The sequence below is a fragment of the Eufriesea mexicana genome, unplaced genomic scaffold, assembly GCF_001483705.2.
Source record: "Eufriesea mexicana isolate 0111107269 unplaced genomic scaffold, ASM148370v2 scaffold4744748345, whole genome shotgun sequence".
Classification (NCBI taxonomy): domain Eukaryota; kingdom Metazoa; phylum Arthropoda; class Insecta; order Hymenoptera; family Apidae; genus Eufriesea; species Eufriesea mexicana.
In genome coordinates this window covers 65,394-90,164 of record NW_016907976.1, presented here as the reverse complement: position 1 = coordinate 90,164, position 24,771 = coordinate 65,394, and the positions used below count along the sequence as shown (strand labels likewise).

At 47.9% G+C, this 24,771-nt stretch overlaps 4 protein-coding genes across 12 annotated transcripts in view; 1 reads left to right on the top strand and 3 right to left on the bottom strand.

Annotated features, from left to right (window-relative positions):
• The first annotated feature begins 754 nt into the window (after positions 1-754).
• Atg5 (autophagy protein 5) lies at positions 755-4,694 on the top strand. 2 transcript variants are annotated; one of them, XM_017904938.1, is made up of 6 exons: positions 755-1,127; positions 1,831-1,972; positions 2,054-2,259; positions 2,332-2,657; positions 2,732-2,860; positions 4,594-4,694. In XM_017904938.1, the coding sequence occupies exons 1-5, from the start codon at positions 1,117-1,119 to the stop codon at positions 2,839-2,841; spliced, it is 795 nt and encodes a 264-aa protein (XP_017760427.1). In that variant the 5' UTR covers positions 755-1,116; the 3' UTR covers positions 2,842-2,860; positions 4,594-4,694. The 2 variants fall into 2 exon arrangements, with proteins under 2 accessions (XP_017760427.1, XP_017760418.1); XM_017904929.1 differs by lacking the exon at positions 755-1,127 and having other exon boundaries at positions 1,740-1,972.
• Positions 2,873-18,873, bottom strand: LOC108550970 (uncharacterized). Of its 8 annotated transcripts, none has more exons than XM_017904990.1 (4): positions 5,340-5,490; positions 5,140-5,258; positions 3,880-4,011; positions 2,873-3,692 (listed from the first exon to the last, which is right to left on the bottom strand). In XM_017904990.1, exons 3-4 carry the CDS (start codon positions 3,973-3,975, stop codon positions 3,489-3,491), a joined length of 300 nt encoding a protein of 99 aa, XP_017760479.1. In that variant the 5' UTR covers positions 3,976-4,011; positions 5,140-5,258; positions 5,340-5,490; the 3' UTR covers positions 2,873-3,488. The 8 variants fall into 8 exon arrangements, with proteins under 8 accessions (XP_017760479.1, XP_017760493.1, XP_017760471.1 ...); XM_017904982.1 differs by having other exon boundaries at positions 2,874-3,692; positions 5,154-5,258; positions 5,340-5,489; XM_017905004.1 differs by lacking the exons at positions 5,140-5,258; positions 5,340-5,490 and adding an exon at positions 18,782-18,873.
• On the bottom strand, positions 9,939-14,624 carry LOC108550952 (AF4/FMR2 family member 4). Its single transcript, XM_017904916.1, has one exon. It carries the CDS (start codon positions 14,375-14,377, stop codon positions 11,540-11,542), a length of 2,838 nt encoding a protein of 945 aa, XP_017760405.1. The 5' UTR covers positions 14,378-14,624; the 3' UTR covers positions 9,939-11,539.
• A 3,645-nt stretch (positions 18,874-22,518) lies between the features above and the next one.
• The window catches only part of tyn (trynity), a 7,558-nt gene continuing 5,305 nt past the window's right edge, over positions 22,519-24,771 (bottom strand). Inside the window, exons 3-10 of the mRNA XM_017904872.1 lie at positions 24,432-24,764; positions 24,227-24,346; positions 23,917-24,092; positions 23,539-23,812; positions 23,378-23,459; positions 23,162-23,306; positions 22,900-23,089; positions 22,519-22,804 (exon numbers count right to left, since the gene is read on the bottom strand). Of these exons, the coding sequence (XP_017760361.1) occupies positions 22,653-22,804; positions 22,900-23,089; positions 23,162-23,306; positions 23,378-23,459; positions 23,539-23,812; positions 23,917-24,092; positions 24,227-24,346; positions 24,432-24,764 (1,472 nt within the window). The 3' untranslated portion in view covers positions 22,519-22,652. The remainder of the gene's footprint in view (positions 22,805-22,899; positions 23,090-23,161; positions 23,307-23,377; positions 23,460-23,538; positions 23,813-23,916; positions 24,093-24,226; positions 24,347-24,431; positions 24,765-24,771) is intronic.

The window sequence follows — 24,771 nt, the reverse complement described above, 5'->3', positions numbered from 1 at the left end:
GAGAATTCATTATCCGAGTTGTTGACATTGCGTGTTTATAAACTTACTTTGCTTAAATTTAATTGAAATTTTCGCATAGAAAGTAGACGATAGCAGTGGACTGCTGACTGCTGAGCTGACAATATTTTTAGACTCGGTCCGCCATTGTTTATCGACAGCGTTACCGTTCTGTTTAAATTAAATTAAATTATATTAATGGAAATCGAAGTCTCTTGTATTTCTATAAAATAAATCCGAACGGTTTGATCGGCAGCGAACAAAATCGAAAAGACTTGCTTCACGATGAAATTTTCACCCCCGATCGTTGTACGGCCTCGAGTCGCTGTTTATAAGACGGATTTATCAGAAGCTTTCATTTATCGACGCAGACAGTCGGGTCAGCCTGTCGGCGGAGACACGAGCGAGACACGCACACGCGGCGCCGCGTGCAGCTGTGCGCGAAATTGATGCCGTGCCGCCCGCTCATTTGCAATTTCTACGTAAGACGCGCTAGTTATTACCGGACAGCGCGATCAAAAATTCTGCCTACGGAAAAAGACGGTAAGACGATAAACCGGCGACCGATACCGAGCAACTGCCGCCAATCCTGCACCATTGGGCAAATAAACCAAGACGCGTGTACTCGCATCGATTTCAGGCGACAGAATTTGTCCCTGATTCGCCTACGATTCCGCACCCTATCGTCATCCACGTGGACTAGCTTTACGACTGTTTTCTTTCAGCACAATGCACGCACACGTTGTGTTCGATATACTTCGGGTTCGAGTTTAAATTGGGATAAGATGATAGGTTTATTTACGTAGAGACATTGGGGATCGACGTATATACTTGACGCGCAAAACATTAACGAAAGTTCGCAAATTACGCGATAAGTTATATAACATAGACAATTAAAAGATTAATCGGTGGAACTACGAAATTCTATTTATCTTAAATGCGTTGTAATAATAATGACGCTTTGATTAAGTGTCGTTCGTTCTCAACGTGAACATCAGGTGTCCGAAATTGAGTGCTGTGTCCAGTTCCATTATGACTCGATGACCGGTTTAATTGACGTCACGGTTTGTGTACGGGTGTCTAAGCGGTTGGAACGGAACAGTGGCTTTTATCGTAGCGATGAAAAGAGTGTGAGTTTTCTTTCTGCCCTCTCAAAGTTCAAAGGTTCGACCGATAATACGTTCACTCGCCCGACATCTTCGCTTAACAGATAACAAATCTGCTTCGCTTATTTATATTTGAAGTAACCACGTGTTTTCGATACTTTCTCGCTTTATCGCGTTTCCTTTAACGCGATCGTTTGAGTTCGTTTGATGATGTTATTGACAATGCGATCGCGAAACGGAATCGTCCATCAAATCTGTGCGTTTCACGAGAGATCTTGAAAATTCTGACAAACCAGTGGAAAAAATAAAATGTTCTATCTTTTTATTGTACCCACGTTTTCACGTTTTCAAGAGAAACAAAATTACTAGCTGAAATATACGAACATCTACGTTTACGTTATACTAAGTTGTCATATATTTTATCCTGCCATGTTACTGCCTGATGGTAAATAAATTCCTAAATTATCGATTAAACATTTTTTTTGTAGTTTGTAGTGCCATCTCGTGAGAACTTGTTTTAAACTCCTCAAACGCAAACCTATATATTCGATTTTTGGTATATCGATTACTCGATATTACCATTGTAGATATTATTCGAGTATATAGTTCATTTTTGTAGCAGACGAAAAACATAACCTTTTGTTTCTGTATACGCGATTGTTATTGAAAATCCGAATGAATTAGAATAAACGTTACTTGTCATTGTGTTCATAATGGCGAATGACAGGGAGGTGCTGAGAGAAATTTGGGATGGTAAAATTCCTGTTTGCTTCACGCTTGATTCCGAGGAAATATGTGAATTGCAAGGACCTGACCCATTTTATCTTATGGTACCTAGGTTAAGTTATTTTCCACTCTGCACAGATAAGGTAAACAATATAAATGAAATGTTATCGTTAAGACGTATATTTATAACTTTTTATTACTTTCTTTTATATTTCCCCAATTAGATACGAAAACATTTTATAAAACATGTACAAAGTGACAGTAAGCAGGAGCATGAAATGTGGTTAGAATTTAATGGAATTCCAATAAAATGGCACTATCCAATCGGTGTTCTGTTGGATATTTATTCGAATGATGTTGAATTACCTTGGAATATCGTTGTTCATTTTGATAGGTTTCCAGAAAATGTGTTAATGCATTGTCAAAACAAGTAGGTGTATGTAAATTTAATTTGATATTTATCTACAGCAAAGCATTTGACTGGAATGAATTTGAATTTTAGGGAAGTAGTAGAGGCATATTTTCTCTCTTGTATAAAAGAAGCAGATGTATTGAAACACAGAGGTCAGATTGTATCTAGTATGCAGAAAAAAGATCATAATCAGTTATGGTCTGGTTTACTCAACGACAAGTTTGACCAATTCTGGTCTGTGAATCGAAAACTTATGGAAGCTAGTAACACGGAAGAAGGTTTTAAATATATACCATTCCGGTGTTACACGAGCGAGGACAAATATATACAAAAACTCGTAAAACCTGTCAATGAAGAGGGTCAAAGAAAAACATTGAGGCATTTATTAAGCGAAGTATTCCCAGACAGTGAAAATGGTAAATATTTATTTGATCTTATGGATACGAGTTTTATATCCTGTCCAGTATATATGTATATATATTGTTTGTAGTTACAGTGTTCACTCATGGTATTTCCCCACCTTTGGAAACGCCGCTTCAGTGGATGTCAGAACACATGAGTTATCCTGATAATTTCTTGCATTTGGTTGTAATATCATAACCCAAATTGAAAGAGCCAGGTGATTAACTATCAATGAAACTAACATAAACCGTGAGTTCAGTGCTGTTTTCTCTTGCCAGTTTTACTGGCAGCATAATTAAGATCCCTTTGCTATGGATCTTTTTAATCTTTACGTGTTTTATCGCATATTTATTTTATAAGAGCATCGTAACGTTACTCTAATTTCTTTAAACAAAAAAAAAAAGAAAAATAAAAAAGAATAACCATTAAATATGAAGCCATTATTGTTGCTTGTATTCTTGTAACGCACGAACATACGCAAATTGTATCGTAATTGCAACATTGGACCTGTGTTAAGATCAGATCGACATCGGACCACATTCATTATAGATCGATCTAATTGTAATTCAATTAATAATAATATATCCGAAAGAACATAAATTGTATAAATATAATTATATAAATATTTAAACAATCTTTTATGTATATAAACATACGTATTGCGACTTGTACTCGATACCATAGAATCAATGCGAATATTTTCACGGAAACGAAACGAAAATGAACTAATGCCATAGTTTAGAAGGAGAGAGAAACAAAGATAGGAAGAATATTAAAGATGCCAAACAGTAAAATAAAGAAACGGTCCTTTAATTTACAATCGAGAATAATAATTGAATCATAAATTAATTTATTGCACAACTATCCCGAGGCTTTCGATATATCCTCAATATTTGCGAAGATATGGTACTATCGTTGCGAGTTACCAAAGAGCCTGTTGGTCTCCGCACAATAACAGGATGGTTTCCGTAATTACTGTATTCCATGGTTCTGCGGCTCGTTCCAAAAGTTAAATAGTTTACAACTTCCTCCTTCTTACTTTGCTGTTCCTGTGACGCAAACATTAACGAGCCATTCGAATAATTACTACTTGGAAAAATGTACATAACTATATACGCTAGGCTTTAAGTTTAAATAGGAGATTAATAAAGTATTTAATATTGTTTTTATATTTAATTACAATCGAGAAATAGTATATTTTATTAATAGACCCGTGCGTCGTAAATAAACTATTACTTGAAATATAGTTAGGGCTGCGTCTTGGTATCTCTTGTGAATCTCTTCCTTAGTCAGTACGATCTTCACCTCGGGCGATTCATAACGGTCCGTCATTTACAATTATTCTTCGTTATACGCTGACTGGAAAATCTGTAACACGGATCTACAAATTAAAATTACGTCGTTCGATTGTAGTCCACAATTGTCAAAAAAAAAAAAAAAAAAAAAAAAAAAAAAAAAAAAATGCTTCTGCACAACGAACCAGCAAAACCATCGGCAGAACAGGAAGATTCGTGCTCTGTGCCTTCGGAAGACGATGTCTACCAAAAGAGAGTGAAATAAAAGACAGTGAGAGAAAAAAAAAGAAACGTGTTCAAAGGAGAACGGGAGAACGAGAACAAGCAGGAGAAACGGTGAAGAGAAGGCACACGTTTGTCTAGGGTAAAAATAAACTCTGGCTGGACTTTCACAACGCAGTAAACACTATCTTCTCACTGTTTTCAAAATTAATATTCTCCACTGTGTGTTCGTTCTTTTTCTGTTGCTTCACGATCACGACTTTCTTTGTTCTATTGCTTCAAGAAAACGCGAGTATTTTATAGCTAGTTGTTATCCTGTACAATAGTAATCGTTTATAGGCTAATCGTTGAAGGCCTCTTCAACGCCAAATGATCGTTCGGAATGATCGTTATTTCGACTTTATAACGTAAAATTATTCCACTGCTGTTTCAGTACCGACTGCGTTTCACGAGTAAATCTAGAACGATTCAAATCGAATACAGGAATATGTGGCATGTATACCGGCGAATTAATCACGGTACTCAACTCTCTTAAACTCTCGAAGACCGATGATCAAATCAGCTACGCTTGCTTCTCAAGATCGTTGAGAACTTATGAGCACTGTCCGACGATATCGGCGGATGAAAAAGAAGTACACGGTAAGAATAATCAAGGAAACCCGAGACTTTGTCGCCACGTTGATCTTTAACTTGCAAACAGAAGACACGTTATTCGTCTATTGGATGGAAGCCAGGAACTTTTTGGTATCCCTTTCGAATTTCCGGTTGTGAACGCCAAACGTGTGGAATCTCGTGGTGAATTTTTCAATGTTGTATACAGTGATATATTACATTCGAATACGAAACGATTCGCTAAAGGACAGAGATATGTAACTGTATAACTTATTAGGAAAATTAACGCGTCCGCTCGAAAAAAATATTTATTTGTGAAAATATACGTTCAAAGTAAATACGCAATTTTAATGCAAATTTTAGTTACATGTGCTACCGTACCCTTCCTAATTGCACTCCACCAGTCAGTGGCATTTATTGGCGTTGATTGAAGCGTTGCATCAGTCATACTTTGATTCAAGGTCCGCTTTGCCCGCACGCGGTGGCCTCAATAAAAACGAATAATATCGTTATTGCGATTTAATATATGGAGCTACCGATAAACATCGTTAATTCTTTAATACATACTGAATAATTGGCCAGAGGGAACGTAATTTGCAAACAGAATTATCGTAAATTCCGTTTTCTTGCTATTTACCACTTTAATTATGTCAAATGTTTTTAAGCTAATTGCGTATCGAGAAACGCAATACAGTCTACAACAGAGAACGATAAGATATTTAATAATCTTTCGGAGAAACTATAGAGAAGTATCGATAAATCAGAGTAACTGTACTGCCGCCGTCGATAACGCAAATGCCTGTAATATGCGATAACGTTAAGAGTCTTCCGAAACGTACGGTGCGATGGACAAGTTCTAATTATTAGTTATTTCGATTCGATCGGTTATAACGTTCGCTCGAGAGATACATAAGAATACGTTGCGTCACGTGCACGTGCGCAGCTGTTCGCAGCACATTTTTCAGTCTCGTAAGTTCAAAGAAACATCGAATAAGAACTGCATCTCATTTCTCGTTTCGCGTTATATCATCCTACGCTCTAACGGTGATTAGGAATAAAAATACATTTGTCGTCCCATAAAAACCAATCGCGTTTTACGGATAAACGAGCGTTTAGCAATTCAAAGGAAGAAAAGAATAAAAAAAGTTGCTTCCTTTACGTCATTTATCGACGCACAAGTGCATACTCGACGAACAGCAATTGCACGGAGCGCAGGCAGGCGTGCGATTGCGTGCTTAGAAAGTTTAGCGGGTACGTGTGCGATCGCCGATCTGCGGATAATACCAATCAACCACGATAACGGAAACAATGCATCGGTTGCATCGGTCGCAGATCGCACGATCGTATGAGTGTGCATCCAACGTGACAACTTTCAGTGCACGGGTCTCTATGACTTGGCTTCCTCTTATCTCCGGCATGAGTCCACTTCAAATGCGACGGAATTACTCAAAAACACTGGGAAATCGTACTTATTTTAACGACACGCGTTTGACGTCGACGGTATATCTCGAAGTTTCTAACCTGCATCGACAAACACTCGCGACTAGCGAATCCCGTGTTCTTTCGAATCGTACCTAACCTAACCCGAAACAGAACAGCGCGATGATATTTCACAAGTTCGTCGACGTGCATTTCCACGGATAAGATTAAAATTTTTCTTTAAATCTCGTTTCAACAATAGGTACGGTGATAACGCTCGCAATATTTTTCCGAACAATTCCTCTCGACATTACTCGAAACGTGGAAGCTTCGTTCCCCTTGCCAGAAGAGGGAGACGGCGTGCGGGATAAATTCACGTGGACAATGGAAATATCACGAACCAGATAAGGCGTAAACGCGTTATCTGCTATTTCCTCGTTCTTAAATTTATAATTATGTTTTCGTGCTCGTTAGACGAATCGATAGGTCGGACAATAAATAGCAGGTCGGGGCAAGATCGAGATCAAAAGACAGTACCGCTACTTCGAAGTTGACTTGTACATCGGCGCGTGTATCTCCGTACCACTGTGTCAACTTTCCTCGTATTATCAGTTCCTCGGTTATCTCGAGACGCTCAGTCTGCCACGCGTGTTCGTACCACGGAGAAATGCATATAATCAACCGCGTTTTCACAATCGGTTAATCTCTCGCGATGCCAACTATTATTCGACGTTCGGGTTAGGTTAGCGTGACGAAGCAAAAATTCGATCTGAATTTCGCGTATCGTCCGCGACGAATCTTCGTTAAAGGGAACGTCGCGAAGGTTAAGAGGAAAGGAATGCGGTGCTATAGTAGTCACTGCGAAACAAACATAAGCGAGGTTTCTTTTAAAATAGTCTCTTATATTTCCTTTCAAATTCTCATAATCTACGCGTGTGTATATAATACAATATTTAATACAATCATTTTTGTTCCTTCGGGCGTACAAAAGAGAGAAAAAAAAAAAAAAAAATAAAAAAAATGAAAGATAAGGGAAAAACGACACATCGACGTTGCCTGTCTCTCACCGTACATTAAGATCGTTCTCAATCATTCTCTCTCCCTTTCACTCCGAATAATTCAGTCTCTCCCTCTCACGCCGTCGCTGCATTGCTCTCGATGAATCACAATAACGGATATGCTCGATAATCGGGCGAATTTTGCCGAGGATTCGAGAAACGCTGTCGCGCGACGCATCGAGTATCTCCGTTTCGCAAAGAGAAAAATAGATAAGCCACGGTGGCGAGGTATCGGTGATTCCACTCGACCGTCGCGCTTCTGGCTGCCCCTCCCGGCGAGGGGACGCCGCCATGTTTTTTCTCCAGCTTCTCGGTCAACCCTCAGAACGAGTGCACGTCCGACCAACGCAGTTTCCCATCTGTTGCTCGCGTGCTTCGTGGATATTTATTTATCGCGCGAGTTTAAATGCTAACCGATCGGAACGAATAATTGGGCATGCGCAGTGTGGACGGGAAGAATGAAGGTGCACGTGGAAAGGAGACGAACGAGAAGAGAAAAAGATAGAGTCCGTTCGATTTATACGAGATGTTGATCGATCTGGTTTATTGGGCGAAGAACAAAAAAGACAAAATTGAAGGAAAGAAACAAAATGGTGGTTTTCGTTCGACGCGGTCGAAATAGCGACCAATAAATAAACGAATAAATCTGAATACTGATATTATTACACGCTTGGACGAGTCACCGGTGTTCTCTTTCGCGGAGCGTATCCTTGCCAAGAGCCGCGCGGGAACGCTTCTTCGCCGCGGAGAGGACGCGAAAATACGTGGCTCGTTCTAAGGACGCGAGACACTTTGGTCCTTGATTCCTGCTCGCGCTGGCGAAGCTATAAGGCACGAGCGATCTCTAAAAGGCACCGGGCGAGTTATCAGGCGCTTCGTTCATACGTTACATGTACAACTCGATATTAAAATATAATAACTATGTATACATATACATATTTATATATAAACTCGCTCTGTCTCTAGCTTTCAACGCTGTATATAGAAATTTCTTTGTACATATACGATACACGAGCATTATGCTTGCAACGTAATTATTCGTGTGTAAGTGTGTGAGTGTGTGTATGGTTCTTGCGTATACGCGTCTCTGCCTACACGTGGGTTTAAAACGCGGAGGCTCGCCCACCAACTTTTTCCCCCCACCACCACCGAACCCGACCGTTCATTCCCTTCCTACAAGACCCCCCTCCGCCCCCCGCGCCATCCGTTCACACAGTTTGATGCACTTAAAAAATATTGCTTATACAATGCTTTATGCCTCGTTTAATAGACTCTTGTGGGCTGTGCACACGGAACACACGCGTGCGCACGTTCGAAACGCGCGCCGATACACACGCACAGGCACTCGCGCATTTATTTCTCGCACTATCGAACACGCTTTCTCTCTCTCTCTCTCTCTCTTTCGCTCTCTCTCTCGTCAGTCGGTTCGACGCTACGTTTATTATGTAAAACGCTGTTATGGCATTATGTAATTCATTATGGCTTAAGATTACGCTATATTTTATTGTACATTGCCACCTTGACCCCATCGGCGAACGCGGACAAGGTTAATACGGTTTCTTCTCCCGTCTTCGCCATTTCCGATTCTCGAGGCGGACTCGCGACGGTGGAAAAAATTTCGCGAGGAAATCGTGGCGGAGAAACCGGGACAAAGAGGTTGAACTTAGCCGCGGGCGGAAACCCTCGTAGCGACGCGCTTCCTGCCACCTAGAGGCGCGCAGGTAAATATCGTTGACCCGCGCATCGCACCGCGCATCTCACCGCGCATCTCACCGCGCATCGCGCCGCGCGAGCCAACGCCAGTGCATCTCGCTGGCCGATAATACACGCGGCTGTCGCAACGCGTGCGAGATTAGCCGCGGCTGGAACGAGCTCCATTGGGCCTGAATATTGAAACATCGACGTAACTGCACCGTCTGCGATGGTAATTTACAAAATTGCCCTTCTTTGCCAGCGACGCGCTCAATTGCCGTATCGCTGACCGTTCGTGGAACGCTATTTTCGGTTTCCCGTCCGGGGGAAACTTTCTCGGCGGACCGTATTTTCGCAGACTGCGGCGCGCGCTGTATTATCTCGTTCCAATCGGATCCAGCGGATAACGATCGATTATCGGGGGCAGAAAACGGAACGAGGAATTTCCGATTTTTTTCCCGCGAACGGCTGCTGATTCACGCGGCAGACGCTTTCTTCGCCACGATAGAGCTCGAAGGTCGCTCGGACGATAAGGACGAGCGCGTTATCGACTCGAGAATCTCGAAATCAAGCCGGGATGCCGCGAACCGGGAGAACGTACGAGCTCGGAACGACGTAAACGCGTGAATAATTTATAAGAATAATTAAGAACATTTTCTCGTGGTACGTTTCGCGAGCGAGTGCGCTAGTCTAAATTAAAATCGCGACACAATCGTAACCCTAAACACTCGATATGCTAAACGACGTTTGCGTCCCTGTGTGATTCTAATGTCTACGTTACATGTATATCGCGTAAGGCACGCGGGTATTTCTTTCTGCGCAGCGTTCTCTGTCTTTTTCAAAGCCTCCCCCTGCGATCAGTCTCGTTCGTGGCGGACCTCCTCGTCGAGAACGTCTAACCAACCGACGAATCGTCCCCATCTAACGTTCGATTGTCAAAATTTCCCCGACTAACAGCGACTCGATTATGTACAATTACTTTGTTGCGTTATTTTTCCCAATTTCCCCTCCCGTCTTTCTTCGTCTCGTCGGTTTCCACAACGGAGTCGAGACACAAATTTGTACAAAATATAGCTCTATATATATATGTATATATATATATATATATTTACGACTAATAATCTACGTGTAAGTTCGTTCTAAATCGGATTACGCGTTCGCTTTAGGATCAGCGAGAAGAAAGGCACGGATGGCGGCCTCGAACGGAAACGGTTACGACAAATTTCTCGCGAAGTCCTCCTTCGACCTTTCGTCCCTTTCCTTCTCCCTCGAGATCGCGAACTCGATACAAAAATAGCCACGAATGGGGCGGCCGCGAGCGCGGGGTTCGGACCGCGCCGCGCGCGAGGACGCGCGCGATTCGTCGGCGTGGATCGGTGAAAAATTCGTGCCCCGTCGGCCCGATCCTCCCGCTGCGTTGCCGTATTTACATATATTTACAAGTAATCGACGGAGAAGGAAGGAGACGAGAGAGCCCGCGGGAAAATCGCGCGCCGGTCGCTAGAGGGGAGAGAGTCGGGGAGAGAAAAGAGGGGAAAAACGGAGACGAAACCCTGTCGTAATACTTGCGCAGCGTGCGTGGCGCACGAGTGCGCGGGTATGGAAGAAATTCTTTGAGCAATTAAACGATATCTAGAGATCGATCCTCGATCGGACGCGAAACACGAAGATGCACGGTGTGGCGACCGACGGGACCGTCGTCGAATCGTGAGAGAACGGGCAAGGAAACAACAGTGTCCGTCTCCCATGGTCGATCTCGAATCGATCGAGGGTCTTCCGCGAGAGCGATTGGCTGAAAAATAATGGCGGTGTCGCCGCGTCGTTACGCAACGGTGCGGCGGCGCGCTAGGCAAACCACACCGGCTTTTCCTCGTGATCGGTATCGTTCAGAGACTGACATAATTCCGTAATTATAGCGATCGCACACTCGACCTCTAAACGGCCTAGCCGATAGCCGACCAACGGGCTAATCTCGCCGATAAAGCACGGACAAGAGAGAAAAAAGTTCTCCGCGCGTATCTCTGAATTTTCACGCGAGGTGCGGGAGAAGGGTGGGGGCGGCGGCGGAGAAGGAGGCAGGAGAGGGGGGCGAAGGAGCTAGGAAACCTTGGAGGGCGCGGGAGGGACAGAGCAGATCTGAAGAAGTTGGAAGATGCCGACCGAAGACGCGACCGCGTATAATCTCCTTCCACATCCCGGCTCGGCCAATGGTCGATTAAGACTTTATCGTGATGTATAACGCGACACCGGCGATCGAGGAAACGATAAACGCTTACGTGGCGCGCGACGTGTCGTAGATCACGTACCGATCGATCCTGCACGGGTAAATCCTTCCCGGGCGATCTTCGCTGTCCCACGAACGCGTACGAAACTTTTTCTCCTCCAGCGCGAACAGAACGTTGATGATACCTCAACGGGTTTCGAGTTTTGCCGAATCGAATATCGCGGACTGGCGGTTATCGGCCATTTCGTTTAATCGGCGAATATCGTGCTGCGTCGCGCTAATTCGGACGAGTCGATTACCGTGCAGTATGGCGCGACGACGAAACGTACCGATGCCTCCGTTTCGCGGAATCGAGGATCGAACGAGTTTTCCAATTAAGTATAATGAGGACTCGCTGGATATCTAACGAACGCACTCCTGACCTGCGGGAACTCGGTGTACGGACCCGGATGAGTCCTCCAGGATACCGGCAATCTCAAGCTAAGCTCGAGCGCGTAATCGTGGCCCCTGCTGCCTTCGTTCAGATTACAGATATTTTGGCAGTTATTGTTGTTGTTGATGATGATACTCTGACTACTGACGGGCGACAAACCCCTCTGGATCGAGTTCTCCTTGGCGGGTTTGCTCACGGGATTGTCCAAATAGGGCTTGAACAGGATGGCGTCCTTCTTCAACGTTGGTCCCGGAGGCGGAGGCGCGGTGGACGCCGGCGGCGTCGGCACGGTGCTCGTGACCGGCTCCGTCCTCGACGGAGAGGCGTCGACGAGCCTCTTTGGCTTCACCAGACAGAGCGGCGTTTCCTGAGGAGGCACTTCTTGGCAGGAATTGGTCCTGGTGGGATCCTCGGCTTCCAGGCAGAGCCTTTTCGGCGACGACGACGGAAGCATCTCGTAGCAGCAGGAAAGGGCACAGTGCTGCCTCTTCAACGGCGAGGACAGTTCTTCCGAGGGCTCGGGAACCGAGGTGATCTCCGAGGAATATTCTCGAGGGGAATAACAGTACCTGGTCTGCGAGTCGGAGTAGCAAGATCCTCTTAAGGAGGCTTCCTGGTAGCACGAAGCGACCGGTGTCACGGCGTGGCCTTCCATACAGCAGGAGAGATTGCAAGAAACAACGGGCTCGCTCTCGGAAGATACATCGACCGCGGCGGGATGCTGGTAGTATGGAAGATGCTGCGAAGAGGAGGAACCAACGTCGCAACAGTAAAGAGGCGGAGGCGATCGTTCGTACTCGGCTTCGATTCGATCCTGAGATAAGCTGGAAACGTAGTTCGACGTCCTCAGATCTACCGGTGAGTCACCGGAAGTGGCATCCTGGATGGGCCCGAGTCGTTGCCTAGAATTTCCACGAAGAGCGATCTCGCCGCGCAACTCCGTCTCTTGACCCAGCCATTTTTGTACCTGTCGCCGATTTATGCCGAATTTCCTGGCAGTGGCGCGTTGATTGCCCGCCACGCCGACGTCCCGATGGAAAGCGTCGAGAACGTCCAGCTTGAACCGCAGAGAGAAAGATCGGCGACGGGCGAGATCGTTGGAGGAATTGTGACTACCGGACGAGCAATCGAGAGGATCCATTTCGCTGTCGGAGCAACTGGTGCTCGATCTACCGGAGCTGGTCGGACCTCGAGGGCTCGAGGGCAAGGAGTATCCCCCCTCGCGATCGTGCACCGGGCTTACCGGACACGAATCGGCCAGTGTCGAGGTAGCAGCAGGTGGTCGCTGATAATCGACGTACGAGGATGCAACGACAGCATCTCTTCCCTCCTCCGCGCTAGCTATGTCCTCCTCTTGCTGGATTTCCTCCTTGACCACCGCCCTACCGATTTCTGCCTCCTCCGCGAGGTCCTCCGCCGTTCCCTTCTCTCCGATACGAGCCGTGTTCGTTTCCTTCGACTCTCTCTGCTGCGATCGGTGCAGGGACGGGATCGGCTTCTCGGAATCCGGCGTTGGTGACGCGTGTGCGTGTGCGTGTGCGTGTTCGTGCACGTGCACGTGCAAGCACGGACTCGCGGAGGACCGTGGGGAATCGAAGTGAACGGACGTGGTGGAGCTGGAGCTGGAGCTGCTAGAGTTGGAACCGGTGCCGTTGGCTGGATGCGAGACCGGAGAGAGTGGGACCCTCGAGACACCGGGGGAACCCGTGGACTCGCACGGCCCTGGCGTCGCCGCCGAGTCTGGGCTCGCACGTTCCGTCTTTATCATCGACGGCGCTAGCAGCAATCCGTACGATGATTTCCCGTCCATCGACGAGTCCACGTCCCCGTAATTTTGCTGAGATCGACGATGACCGGACGGCGGCGAGGAACGATGCCGATGCATCGACGACGTTGCCACCGCGATCTCGCTCTCGTTACCGTACCGATGTTCCTGATGATGAACGGGCACTCGATACGCTGTCAGGGTCTGGTACACCTTCGCCTCGTTTCGACCGTCAAAGTTCTCGAGTTCTCGTTGCCCGTCCGAATTTAGAACGTAGTAATTAGGTTCCTGATCCGCGCGTGTCTCCGAGTAACCGTGAACGTCCACCGTTACCTGTACTCGATCCTCCGCCGCTTCTCGACGATGGACGTGATGTTGCTCCGAATTGACAGAATATTCTTGATATCCCAGACGAACGGACAAAACCGGCGCCGTTCCGGATTGAGAAGCATATTGGGGCGAAGAGGGTGAACCACCATGAGGAGGATGAGAAAGAAGAGGTGGGGGCCCTTGCTGTGTAGCCAGCTCGTCGCCGTGCAGTCTGGCGAGGCTGAGGTTCAAGGCCGGCGCTGCTGGAGTCACGGCAGGCCCCGTGGCTTCCGTCACGGTACCGTCCGGCTTGGAAACACCCACGGGAGAGATCACCGTTGTTGAGACCACTCCGGTATTTCCAGTCTCGGCACAACTGTTTCTCAAATTATCCTCGCACTGTAACCACTTTTGTATCTGACGTCGATGAATTCCGTACTTCCTCGCGGTGGCTCGCTGATTTCCACGACAGTCGATGTCGTTTCTGTACGAATCGAGAACCTTGAGCTTGAAGGCCGGCGCGAATATCCGTCTGCTTCCCATCACACCGACCGATTTCCTCGGGTTCTGTTGTTGTTGTTGTTGTTGTTGTTGCTGTTGCTGTTGCTGCTGCTGCTGATGCACCGATTGCTGTTGTTGCTGTTTCTGATGCACCATTTTCACCGTGCTTCCCTCACCGAGCACCTCGCTTACGCCATGAGCCATAACGCGTATTTCACGCACCGAACTCTTTCGCAGCGTGACGATGATCGTCACGTCGAACGCGAGAACGAGAACGACGGCGACGATGACGACGATGAGCTTCGAAACCGGGCACTGCCAACGACGCACGGGGGTACCTTAACGCGTAACATTGCACGAAGTGGCCTGGCCGCGCCGCGCACGGAGTTCCTTTTAGGTCTTGGTAGATGCCGTAACTAATTTTCATCCCCACCACCAGCCACGACTGCGGCTGCTTCCCACTGAAACGATCTTTCCCTTCCCCTCTCTCGTCGACAGCACGCTCTCTCGCTCTACCGTCCCTCGCCGCGCGCTCCCCTCCTCGTTGCCGCACTCTCGGTCTCTCACCGTGCTGCCCCCACTCCGTTCGACCGTACTCTCGCCCTTTCTCTCTCCGCGCACCGGCCCATCGATTCTCCGTCCTTTTCCCGCTATCCAGTAAGCGCCCCGCGACGTCCCGACATCCCACTCGAGTAGCACAGGCGCTAGTCCACCGCCGCCGGCCACCAGTCATTCTTCTTTCTTTGCGCCACCGACCTAACCTCCACCAACTTCTCTCTTTCTACACGGCTCTCGTCATCCTGCCTGACTGCCCGCACCCGTAGGCGCCCGTGCTCGTCTGACTGCCTGTGCCTGCTCGTTCTCTCCGCGCACCGGCCCATCGATTCTCCGTCCTTTTCCCGCTATCCAGTAAGCGCCCCGCGACGTCCCGACATCCCACTCGAGTAGCACAGGCGCTAGTCCACCGCCGCCGGCCACCAGTCATTCTTCTTTCTTTGCGCCACCGACCTAACCTCCACCAACTTCTCTCTTTCTACACGGCTCTCGTCATCCTGCCTGACTGCCCGCACCCGTTGTCTGCCGTGCTCGTCTGACTGCCTGTGCCTGCTCGTTCGCTCGCTCGCTGCTTACCAACTCTCGAGCCGCGCTAGCCAGCATGGAGCCGTGATTTTTGCTCGCCTTTCTCTCCTCGCAACTTGACCGTGCCTTTTCTCGGCACCGGGCTAGCAGCTAGCATATGCTCTGCAGAATTTCCCTCTAACCGTCGAATCGCGCTCGAACCCATCCAAGGAGCGTCGAAAAAATAGCAGACGCGACTCGAGTTACGATGTTTTCTCGTGCGGCTGAGATTAGGCGTGTTATCTAGGTTAAATCGTTGAAGACCTACGTCAGACATCGCATACGGTACGATTCTTGAAAGTTTGCCGTACCGAGCGCCAACACGGCGACCGTCGTCTAGGAAGTTTTATTGGCATCGAATGAGGGGAAAGGCCGGTGAGGCAAGGGGATTTTGCCTTCCAGGAAAAATGCCCGTGGCCGTGTCAGCTTTGCTGGTATTGGTAGTCTCGTTAGGGTTGAGGAGTCGTTCCTATTATAGCCCCGGTCGAGTAATGCGATCTGTATTGTTCTTTGCTGGTTATTACCAACATTCTCTACCTTCCTTACCGTTACGAGTCACTGCCGGCCGGTTATTCATAGTTTCCATCGCCTTCTTATTTTTCATTTCTCCAGTCCCCGTATTCACCTCTAGTTATCGCTGAATGAGATTTCGAAGCGTGCATACGGATCACACGTTCCTCGCATATACGTAGTGGAATGAGATCATGTTGTTTTTGTGGCGTGAGCCGACAGTTAATATGTTTAGCTTTACGCGCGGTTGCCATGTCGCTGAGCTGCACGTAGGCCGCAACGTATACGGACGCGGAGAGACCTGCGAGCAATGACGCAAGCCGCGTGTTAGTATATACTTTGAAGAAACAAGAGCGAGCGAGACGGCTCGCGTAGAAAGAGAAACGAGCCGAGGCCTCGTAAATTTCCACGATTCGCGCCACCAGCAGAAACCGAGACCCGACCGATCCTCCTGTGGTTCCACGAAGGAGCACCCTACTGCATTTCTAAGAATCTCGCTGGTTATTCTCGCTCCGTCGATCATACACCGACTCCGAGCCCCTCCTAAATACATCTGACAACCACTAACGTCGTGACGAGAGGATACCTGCCTCTCGAGCACGATCCGACCTTCACATAGTTTTACGAGCGTGCCTCATCTTTTCGGTATTTCACCTTTCGTTCGTTAAACGAGTCGAATTTCATTTCCTTTCCCTTCCTTTCCATTTTATCGGAGAATACGGCGTGTCGTTCTCCGTCGTTGCAACTTGTCGCTTCTCGCGGTTTAAATTCGTTGGCTGGATCGTGCTAATCACGCTCTTCTCCGTCGGTGGACGAGAAGCAAGAGTAAGAGCGATCGTGGAATAATATCGGTAAAAGGCAGAGCGGTAGCAGACCGGCAGTCGCCTAAGTACGCCACGACGGCTGGCACGTTCATCGGATTTGTCCTTGGGGCCGAAGGTAGGTGCAGCTCGAAGTCCGAGGACGTGGCAACGCAGCGGCCAGGCTCCCCCTCCTTTGTCCGCCGGCCGGTCTTGCCAGACAGGGTGTCGCCAGCTCGGTCGGCCGGGCCGTCCGGGTTGCTGCGAGGGGAGAGAGGAAAGCAACAACCCGATGGTGCAAAGGGGCAAGGGGATTCTGTGGGTTAGTGTCTGTATAAGCGTGTGACGGAGCAGGCATTAGGGGGAAGGAGCACGTTATGAGAGGGAATCGTTCGGAACAGATTACACGGGAGAAACGGAGAGGAACGAGGATTGGAAAGAGAAAGGAAGAGGAGATCTTGTAGTTCGTAAGGTCGAACGTGTGTGCGTGTTATACGATCGGTCGTGGACCTACATTCACGCGGGTAGCCATGTTTGAAAACTCGCGTCCCGCTGGAATGTAGCCTGCAGGGGCCCCTTCGTTGATTCCCCCCCTCTCTCTCCTCTCCTTCCTCAACGCCACCCTATGCGATTCCCCAGTTCAGAGCTCGACAACGATGCTCGAACGCCTACCTTCGTCTCTACGGGTCCCTCTTTCTCCCCCATGTTCGTTTGCTTCGGCTTCGTAGCCTTCGCTTTCCTTGTTCTCTTTTCACGCACTCGCGCCTGTGTCCGTGCGTCTGTATATGCTACGCGTACACGTGTGCGTGAGCGCGCGCGCGCGCGCGCGTGTGTACGTGCGTGCGACAGTCAAAGGATAGAGTCAGAGGATCGAGAGTAAGAGTAAGCGAGATAAGGCACTTCTATTTACCACCGCCTCGACTTGCGACACCTCACCTTTGAGTTCTGTGTACCATACTACTCATGTGGCCCTTACCTACCTTACTTGCGTGGCAAGAGCCACGTGAGAATGCGAGCGTGAAAGAAAAGGGCGTAGCGGTCGCGATTCCTCGCAAAAAACGCATTAGACGGTTCTTTCCGTTATCCTTGTCTGCTCTACTCGGATATAGAGGCACCGTTCAAGGGTTCTTGGCAAACGCGAGACAGGCAGTCGCCTATGATACTTATTTTGCTCGGACGATTGATCGAATCTCGTCTGAGGCTGAAACTGTTCAAGTTTTCGTATAGTTGGCTTCTATCCAGTACGTAATATCACTTGGCCGCGTACGTCTGAAACGAGCCTCTGTGTCGAGCCTCGCTTTGTTACTCCATTCAACTAATTATACCTTCGTCTTCATATTTCGTCCGTATGATCGATCATTATCACCATTTTGCATTTTAATACGATAAATACTCTACAGGTAGCGTGCAACGACAACGCAATCGTACGTATTTGTTGAAAACGTAGCACTCGCTAAAATTGTAGGCCCGAGTTTATAACCTAAGTTTATTTACGTGCCGCGCTAACTGGGAGAGCGCCACACGTGCACCAGCGTATGCGCGTCTATCGCTGCGCGTTGGTGTGTGTGTACCGCACACGCCATCCCTCGTGCGTGTGTGCGCGCGCTTTAAATCTAATCGTATAGACAAACCGTAAAAGTTCTGTACGCGCGAGAATTCTCGAATCGGAAACATTAAATTTTAACCTCTAAGCGCATGCGTATGCAAGAGGTGAAAGTGGATTCGGCGCATCGGGACACGGGACGATACGCGTTCCGTGTCCCGAACAAAATCGCAGCCCTGATTAGCAATACGTATACGTAGGTTAAGCGTCACAGTTGGTCGCATCGCTCGTTTGCCCACGTACGAATGCAGAAATATACGTCTCCGTGGGCGGTCACACGATGGCGCCTACTCGCGCATACCTGCGTATACCTGTGAGTCCGAATCTAACCTCGCAAAACGAAATTCTCGTTTCATCGAGATTCTTCGATTCGTTCGCTCGCGCGTTCACCCATTCGCTTTCCCTCGTGCTATCTATCGTGCCAAGACAAAGAAGAAAAGAACGAGAGGAAGGAAAAGAACGCGCAGAAAGAAGAAGCGTTATCGAGAACGAACGCAAGGATCGAAGTGCACACGAGTAAAGCGAAACACAACACGCCCACGTTCGCGACTCTACGAGAAACGTACACATGCTAACCTTTATCTTATCATTGGCGAAGGCGTATCGAGGTTGACGAGGTTGCCATACGTTTGCTTTCGGTACGACGATGAAAGACAACGACGCGGATGACCACGATTCGAAACGACTACTAGCATCTTTCGTACTTCGTTTCCGCGAAAACCTTGAATTCGAGCACGGAATCGTTACGGGTGTAGCCTCTCTCTCTGACCTCGATGGCTGCGACGTCGCGATTCGCTTTATCGACCGAGCGGTAAAAAATTAAAGGACTGCTAAAAAGCCGCGCATTATCCGCTATTCGCTTTATCGACGCTCCAACGTTACATTCGACGAAACTTTTTATTCAACTTTTTCTTTCTCGTGATTTATTGCCGTTGTTGATTTACTCTACTTTTCTTATTTATATATCGATGCACGCCATTCCTCTCGAAAGATAAAATACTTTTTCCTTATCCCTTTCTTTTTCTTTTTCTTTCTCTAACTAAACCAAAATATTCGCTGTCGCTCGATATTTATTTCAATCTTTTCGAGCGCGTTTTTAAATCTCGAATTAGATTAATCGTATACGAAGTTTAAACGCGATTAACGACGCGCGCTGCTGTTGGAATGATTTAGTAGCTTCATCGGTATTGCAAAACCTCTTTTAACGAGCGGCTGAAAATATTTATCGTCTAGATAACCGCTGTCTTCGAGGGTCGAGAGCAGTTAAGCTCGTTAAATTTGTTATCGATTAACGCTAGCCTTTGAAACCTCATTAAAGCATGACTCGTCATCGATACACGGCTCAGCGGAACGTCTAGAATCCAGCGGGCACGTCGAAATCCGCGCGCCAATTGCGATTCGCGCGTTCTCGCGCTGTTTCGTCGGTAAATCGTGAAAATTCGATTCGCTCGAATGTTGCAACGGACTTAAAAATATGCTTTCGACGGATGCAACCGCGGCCTATTTTTAAACGAGGATGCCGCAATTATTTTTATCTAGAGTCAACTGACAATAATCGACAGCGAGCGTATCGAGTGATTCACATTATTACTTGTCGCAATAATAAACACGTACACGGTTTGATACGAACCCCTACACAGAGATCGATTAATCACAAGTTCCGTCCGATCACTGGCCGTCGACCAATTGTTTCGATTTGTTTACTCGCCTGGTTGTCCAAGAATCTCGTGGCACATCGATCGTCGATCGCCGATAACGATCCCCGTCGATCTCTGACATTTCCGCGAGAATTTCGAGACATTTGTAGAAACCCGACAGCATTCGCCACAGCGAAGGCTATTTAATTAAATTATCCGGATAAAGTCGACGTAAAGTCAATGTAAATCATCGAAGGAAGACAGGGAGGACGAGGTGTTTTCGAAATTGATCTTCGTTTAATTATTAAAACATTCGCGTACATAAATAGAGTACAAATACATGTGATATGGATGCCTGTATGTGTGTCTTCGTTTCAATACCTATTACGATCCAATAATATATACACTTGAGATTTTTCGTTGCTACCCACGAGGTTTGCTTCTTTCCAGAATCCATTTGAATCATCGCACCGATAAGTGTAGTCAGGAACAATCGAGAATAACATAGGGAAAAGGTTTATGCTCGCCTGCAGTTGCTGCAACCGTTTGCCTTTTTGCGACAGATATGACAGTGATATTTGAAGAGTATTCAATGCGATTTATACAGAGATGCGATTAAAATGTTGCTAGTACTTTATGCATTTTATAGTTGCATTCCTCGCTACTATTCTACTCCTGCATCCCCGACACCGAGACCACGATCTCCTCTCAGCCGTTCGAGTTACGTAAGAATTTCGACTGGCTGGCATTATCGCCGGAGTTTATTGAAAAATACATTTCGACATCGCTCGTTCAGGAAATTCCCATTGAAACGACTCATTCGTATCTGCGATTCTTCAGCAACCGCGCCGAATTGTTACGTCCGGTGATAAACGCGATCCGAACGGTGGATTCGACGCGAGTCGAATCGCCTCCGTGGAAAGATCCATGGCTCGATATCGAGGATTCGAAGTACCTGCACCTAGGAGTCCCGAAAGGCTAGTTTTCTCGCGGTCCATCTCGAGCGATCTGCCAGCTTCGACCAGCTTCGATTCCCCTGGTCGGTTCCTGCCACACGCGCTTCTTCACGCGGATTAAATTTTACCGTACACCTAGTTTTCCCTCTGCCAAACGATAACTATGATTCGAAGAAAAAGAAAAAAAAAAAAGAAGGAAAGCGCGAAGCATAACTCGAAGACCGAATCTGCGGATCGCGATGAAGAAAATGACCTTTCTCGTTCGTTCGCTCACTCTTTCTTCCATCTATGCTTACTCGCTCCGTTTATTTTCTACCTTAAACGCTAGTTGTATCGTTAGAGACGTTAGTGAAGCGTGAACCTTTAAATATCGCTAGTCTTGATACGGGTTACAAGTCGATTTCCGCGGAGTAAAAAATGTGGCTAGTTAGAGGGTGGTGCCGAACGATAGCCGATCGAGGGAGACGCTTATCTCGCCCGGCAACGAGCTGAAAAGTCAGCGGAGGTTACGATATCGGGCGACGCTGGGGGAGTGGAATCGTCGCCCGACCCACCTCGTTCTCTTTGCAACCCGATCAGAAGTAGCCCTTAAGAGATAAGACAGTTAGCTTGTGTCTAAGATGTCCTTAAATAAAGTGTACTTATTACAACGCTTGTCGTCAGGGTGTCCCTGGCTGTTCTTAGAGAAAAAGAACGTAGTAATCGCGGATCGGGGAACAATTTCCGTCCAATCGACGGATACTCATCGATCAAATGCATCAGTGTTTTTTCTCGATACGAGGAACGTGACGCCGAGAGACGTCGACGCGATTCCTTCATCTCACACAGTTTCATCGTCCTCGAGAAAATCCATGTTCCGCGACTCGCTACGAAATATTGCACGCAAGATCCCTGCGATCTTCGACCCATCTTCGATCTAAAAGATCCGATATGTACGATAAATATTATGTATAAATGAGTGGGAATGTCGGACGTAAAAAAAAAAAAAAAACTTGCGAAAGTGTAGAGAGATTGTCCCGTAAGATATTCTGAAACCAATGCGTGTCTAACCTCTAAAATCGATCCACGGCAGTACGTAAAACTAAATCCCCCGTCGCGAGGCGTTGCACAAGCGGCAAGCCTCGTGATTCTCGTCACCCGCCACATCGTTTATTGCCGCGTGTCCGCGTGAAATTATATTTAAAGTGTTCTATAATGAGTCTGCTTTAACGTCGTCAATGAAAAGATCTGCTTCGGAGCGTTGCGCAAACGTCTCGTGACATCCGCCATGCTCGGGCCCCCGATCTCACATTCCTTCCTTAAAGGCACCCTTCAATCTTCTCTCCCCTTCCCCTCCATCTCGTTACGCTCCTCAGCGTCTTATACGTCGCGAATTATTCTTGAAAGTGCCCAAGAGGGGCTGAGCCGAATTGCGATCGATCGAATTGCATCGCGAGACAGAGCGCGACAGAGTTTGAATATTCCCGCGTGATCCACGCGCATGTAAACGATGAGTCCTCGATCGTAACGAAGCATCGCGACAAACCCGAAACCCCGGGTCGTTCGAGACAGGAGCGTGTCGGCGTGTGGACAGCGTGGAAAAATGTGCACGCTTTTTTGCGTAACGCGGCTGTTCCGCTTCGCGGAAGCGCGTTTCGCGCGAAGCGTGAGTAATGTCGGGAATGACACCGCGAGGCCGCAATTTTTCCACGCGTCCACACGAACACGTGTCTCTCGGGTTCATCGCATGCGGTCTAGCGACACGCACGACGCGTTACGCCACGCGAGTTTCCACTTTATCCGGAGTTTCCCTTGCCGCGTCTCTCGTCACCACCTGAGCCTCTCGGTGGGTCCTGAGCCTCGACGGGGAAGTTTTCAGGGCATCATCTTGCGGGGTGACAGCCATTTCTTCATGTAGTAGCAAAAGATGGTGGAGATGTAGATGAGGACCAGCAGGGCGCACGTCACGCCCAGGACCAGCACCGAGGTCTTCGTTGGACAGGGTTCCACTATGGTCACCGTTTTGTCTGGAACACGAGCAATTGTTCGAGAAATTCTTCCGCTTTGGTATACGAGTTTGGAATTCCTTGGAAGGAAGGAGGAAAATTTCCGACGTAATTACCGGCTTCGTTGAAGTCTATGCTGGCATCGCTCTTCAAAAAGTCCGACTGTTTCTCATCGCCAAAGTCGAGGACGAGGATTTCCTGAGACAGCGTCATGTCCTCCGCCTTTTCCTCCGTCGCGTTCGCGATGCTTCTTCGACGCCTCTTGCCCCATGACTCTACGGATTCTCTTCCCCACTCGCAGACAGCCTGCAATCAATTACGTTCCTTCGTTTTCCGTTCCACCAGACGCCTGGATTACTACGATGTTCGATCAATTACCGGCTCGCACGGTCCCAGGCAGTACTTCACGTTGCATTGGAAGATCACGCCGTAAGACTCGGTGAATCTAAACGCCTCGTACACAGATTGAAGGGCGTTTCCGTCAGGTGTGAAACTCGGGAAGATCGATGGATCCACTGGACATCTGTATAATTGGATAATCAACCTCGTTACTATCTCTGATTAACGCGATATCGGGAAGAAAATTCTACCAACCCTTCGTCGTCGATGATCTGGAAAGTGCTTTTCGAGTCCTTCGCCATGGCGACGCAGCTTCGGGCGAAGATTCCATAGGGAGCTGCGAATGGAAAACGAGGGAAAGGTCAGGATCGCGATCAACTATTGGTCTCGGCGACGAAACGCTGACAAACACTCACTGTCTTCCGGGATTTCGATTCTGAATGTCAACTTGTCTCCTATACGGACAGTCTCGACTTCCCTGGACCTGCTGTCGAGGATACGGATCCTTGGCGGAGGGGCCTCCGGTGCACTGGTGATGCTGATCATTTCCGGGTCCCTGATGGGCATCATCCCGAAGGTGATGTTCTTCGAGGACATGTCGTACGTGCACTTCACCTTGTAGATCTTATCAGCCTTGGTCATCACCACGGAATGATGCTGGAGGACGACCGTGTTGGAGTAGATGCCAGTCTGAAAACCGTCACGCTGCCACGGTGAACGGATAGCTTGAACGGGGTCTAACGACTCGAGCGGATACATGGCCAGAGCGTGGACGCGTAGTACCGATCACTTACCACGCTTTGGGTGTTACAGTCCTGTCCGCTCATGGTCAGATCGAGCCTGAAGAGATCGCTATTAATCACATCGATGTTACAGGTTTCCGAGCGGCCGAGAGCGTAAATGCGGCCGTTAAACGGCTTGTTCGTACGAACCTGGACGGCAATTCGCGTGTCTTTGCAGTCGACGGATACTGCAATTACATTTTACGAGCCTTTATTATTTCAGCGTCGATAACGAGAATAGCACAGAGGAACGCGATATTTCTTTATCCACCAATTAACGGTTCAGCGTTTTCTTAATTACTATACGACCGCGTATACCCACCATCGTAGCAAGTACCAGTTTTATCGCAGTTTATGTCATTCCTCGTCAGGTTATTTATCGTCGGATCTTCGGTAGTCTCGAAGACGACCGGCAGCGGGTCCGCGACCGGGCCCGTACCCTCTGCGGATCAACGGAGGTAATAATATCGTTGAAAACCTATCGGAGAGGAATAAAATTCCCCTGAATAAAATAAGCTTCCGCTTACTTTCGCAGTAGTTCTCGAAGTAAGTTCCAACCCGCTCGCCGTTATCGATCAGCGGCCGTTCCGCGTTCAGGTACGTCGAGGGGCCATCTGGAAGAGTCCAATGATCCAGATGGAACAGCTGGCAATTGTACGCGGATCCCTGAGGGGCGCCGCGGTACAGGAAAGATCTGCAGAGGAACTCGTTCTCGATCTCGCAGGCCAATCTGCACGCGGACTCGCTCTGAACTTGCAGCTCTTTGTCCGTGTAATAATGCAACCCCGCGTACTGCGCAACCTTATCGTCGGCCACGCCGATTCGCGGCATCTGGAAGATCCTCTGAGATTTGCACGCCTCTTTCCC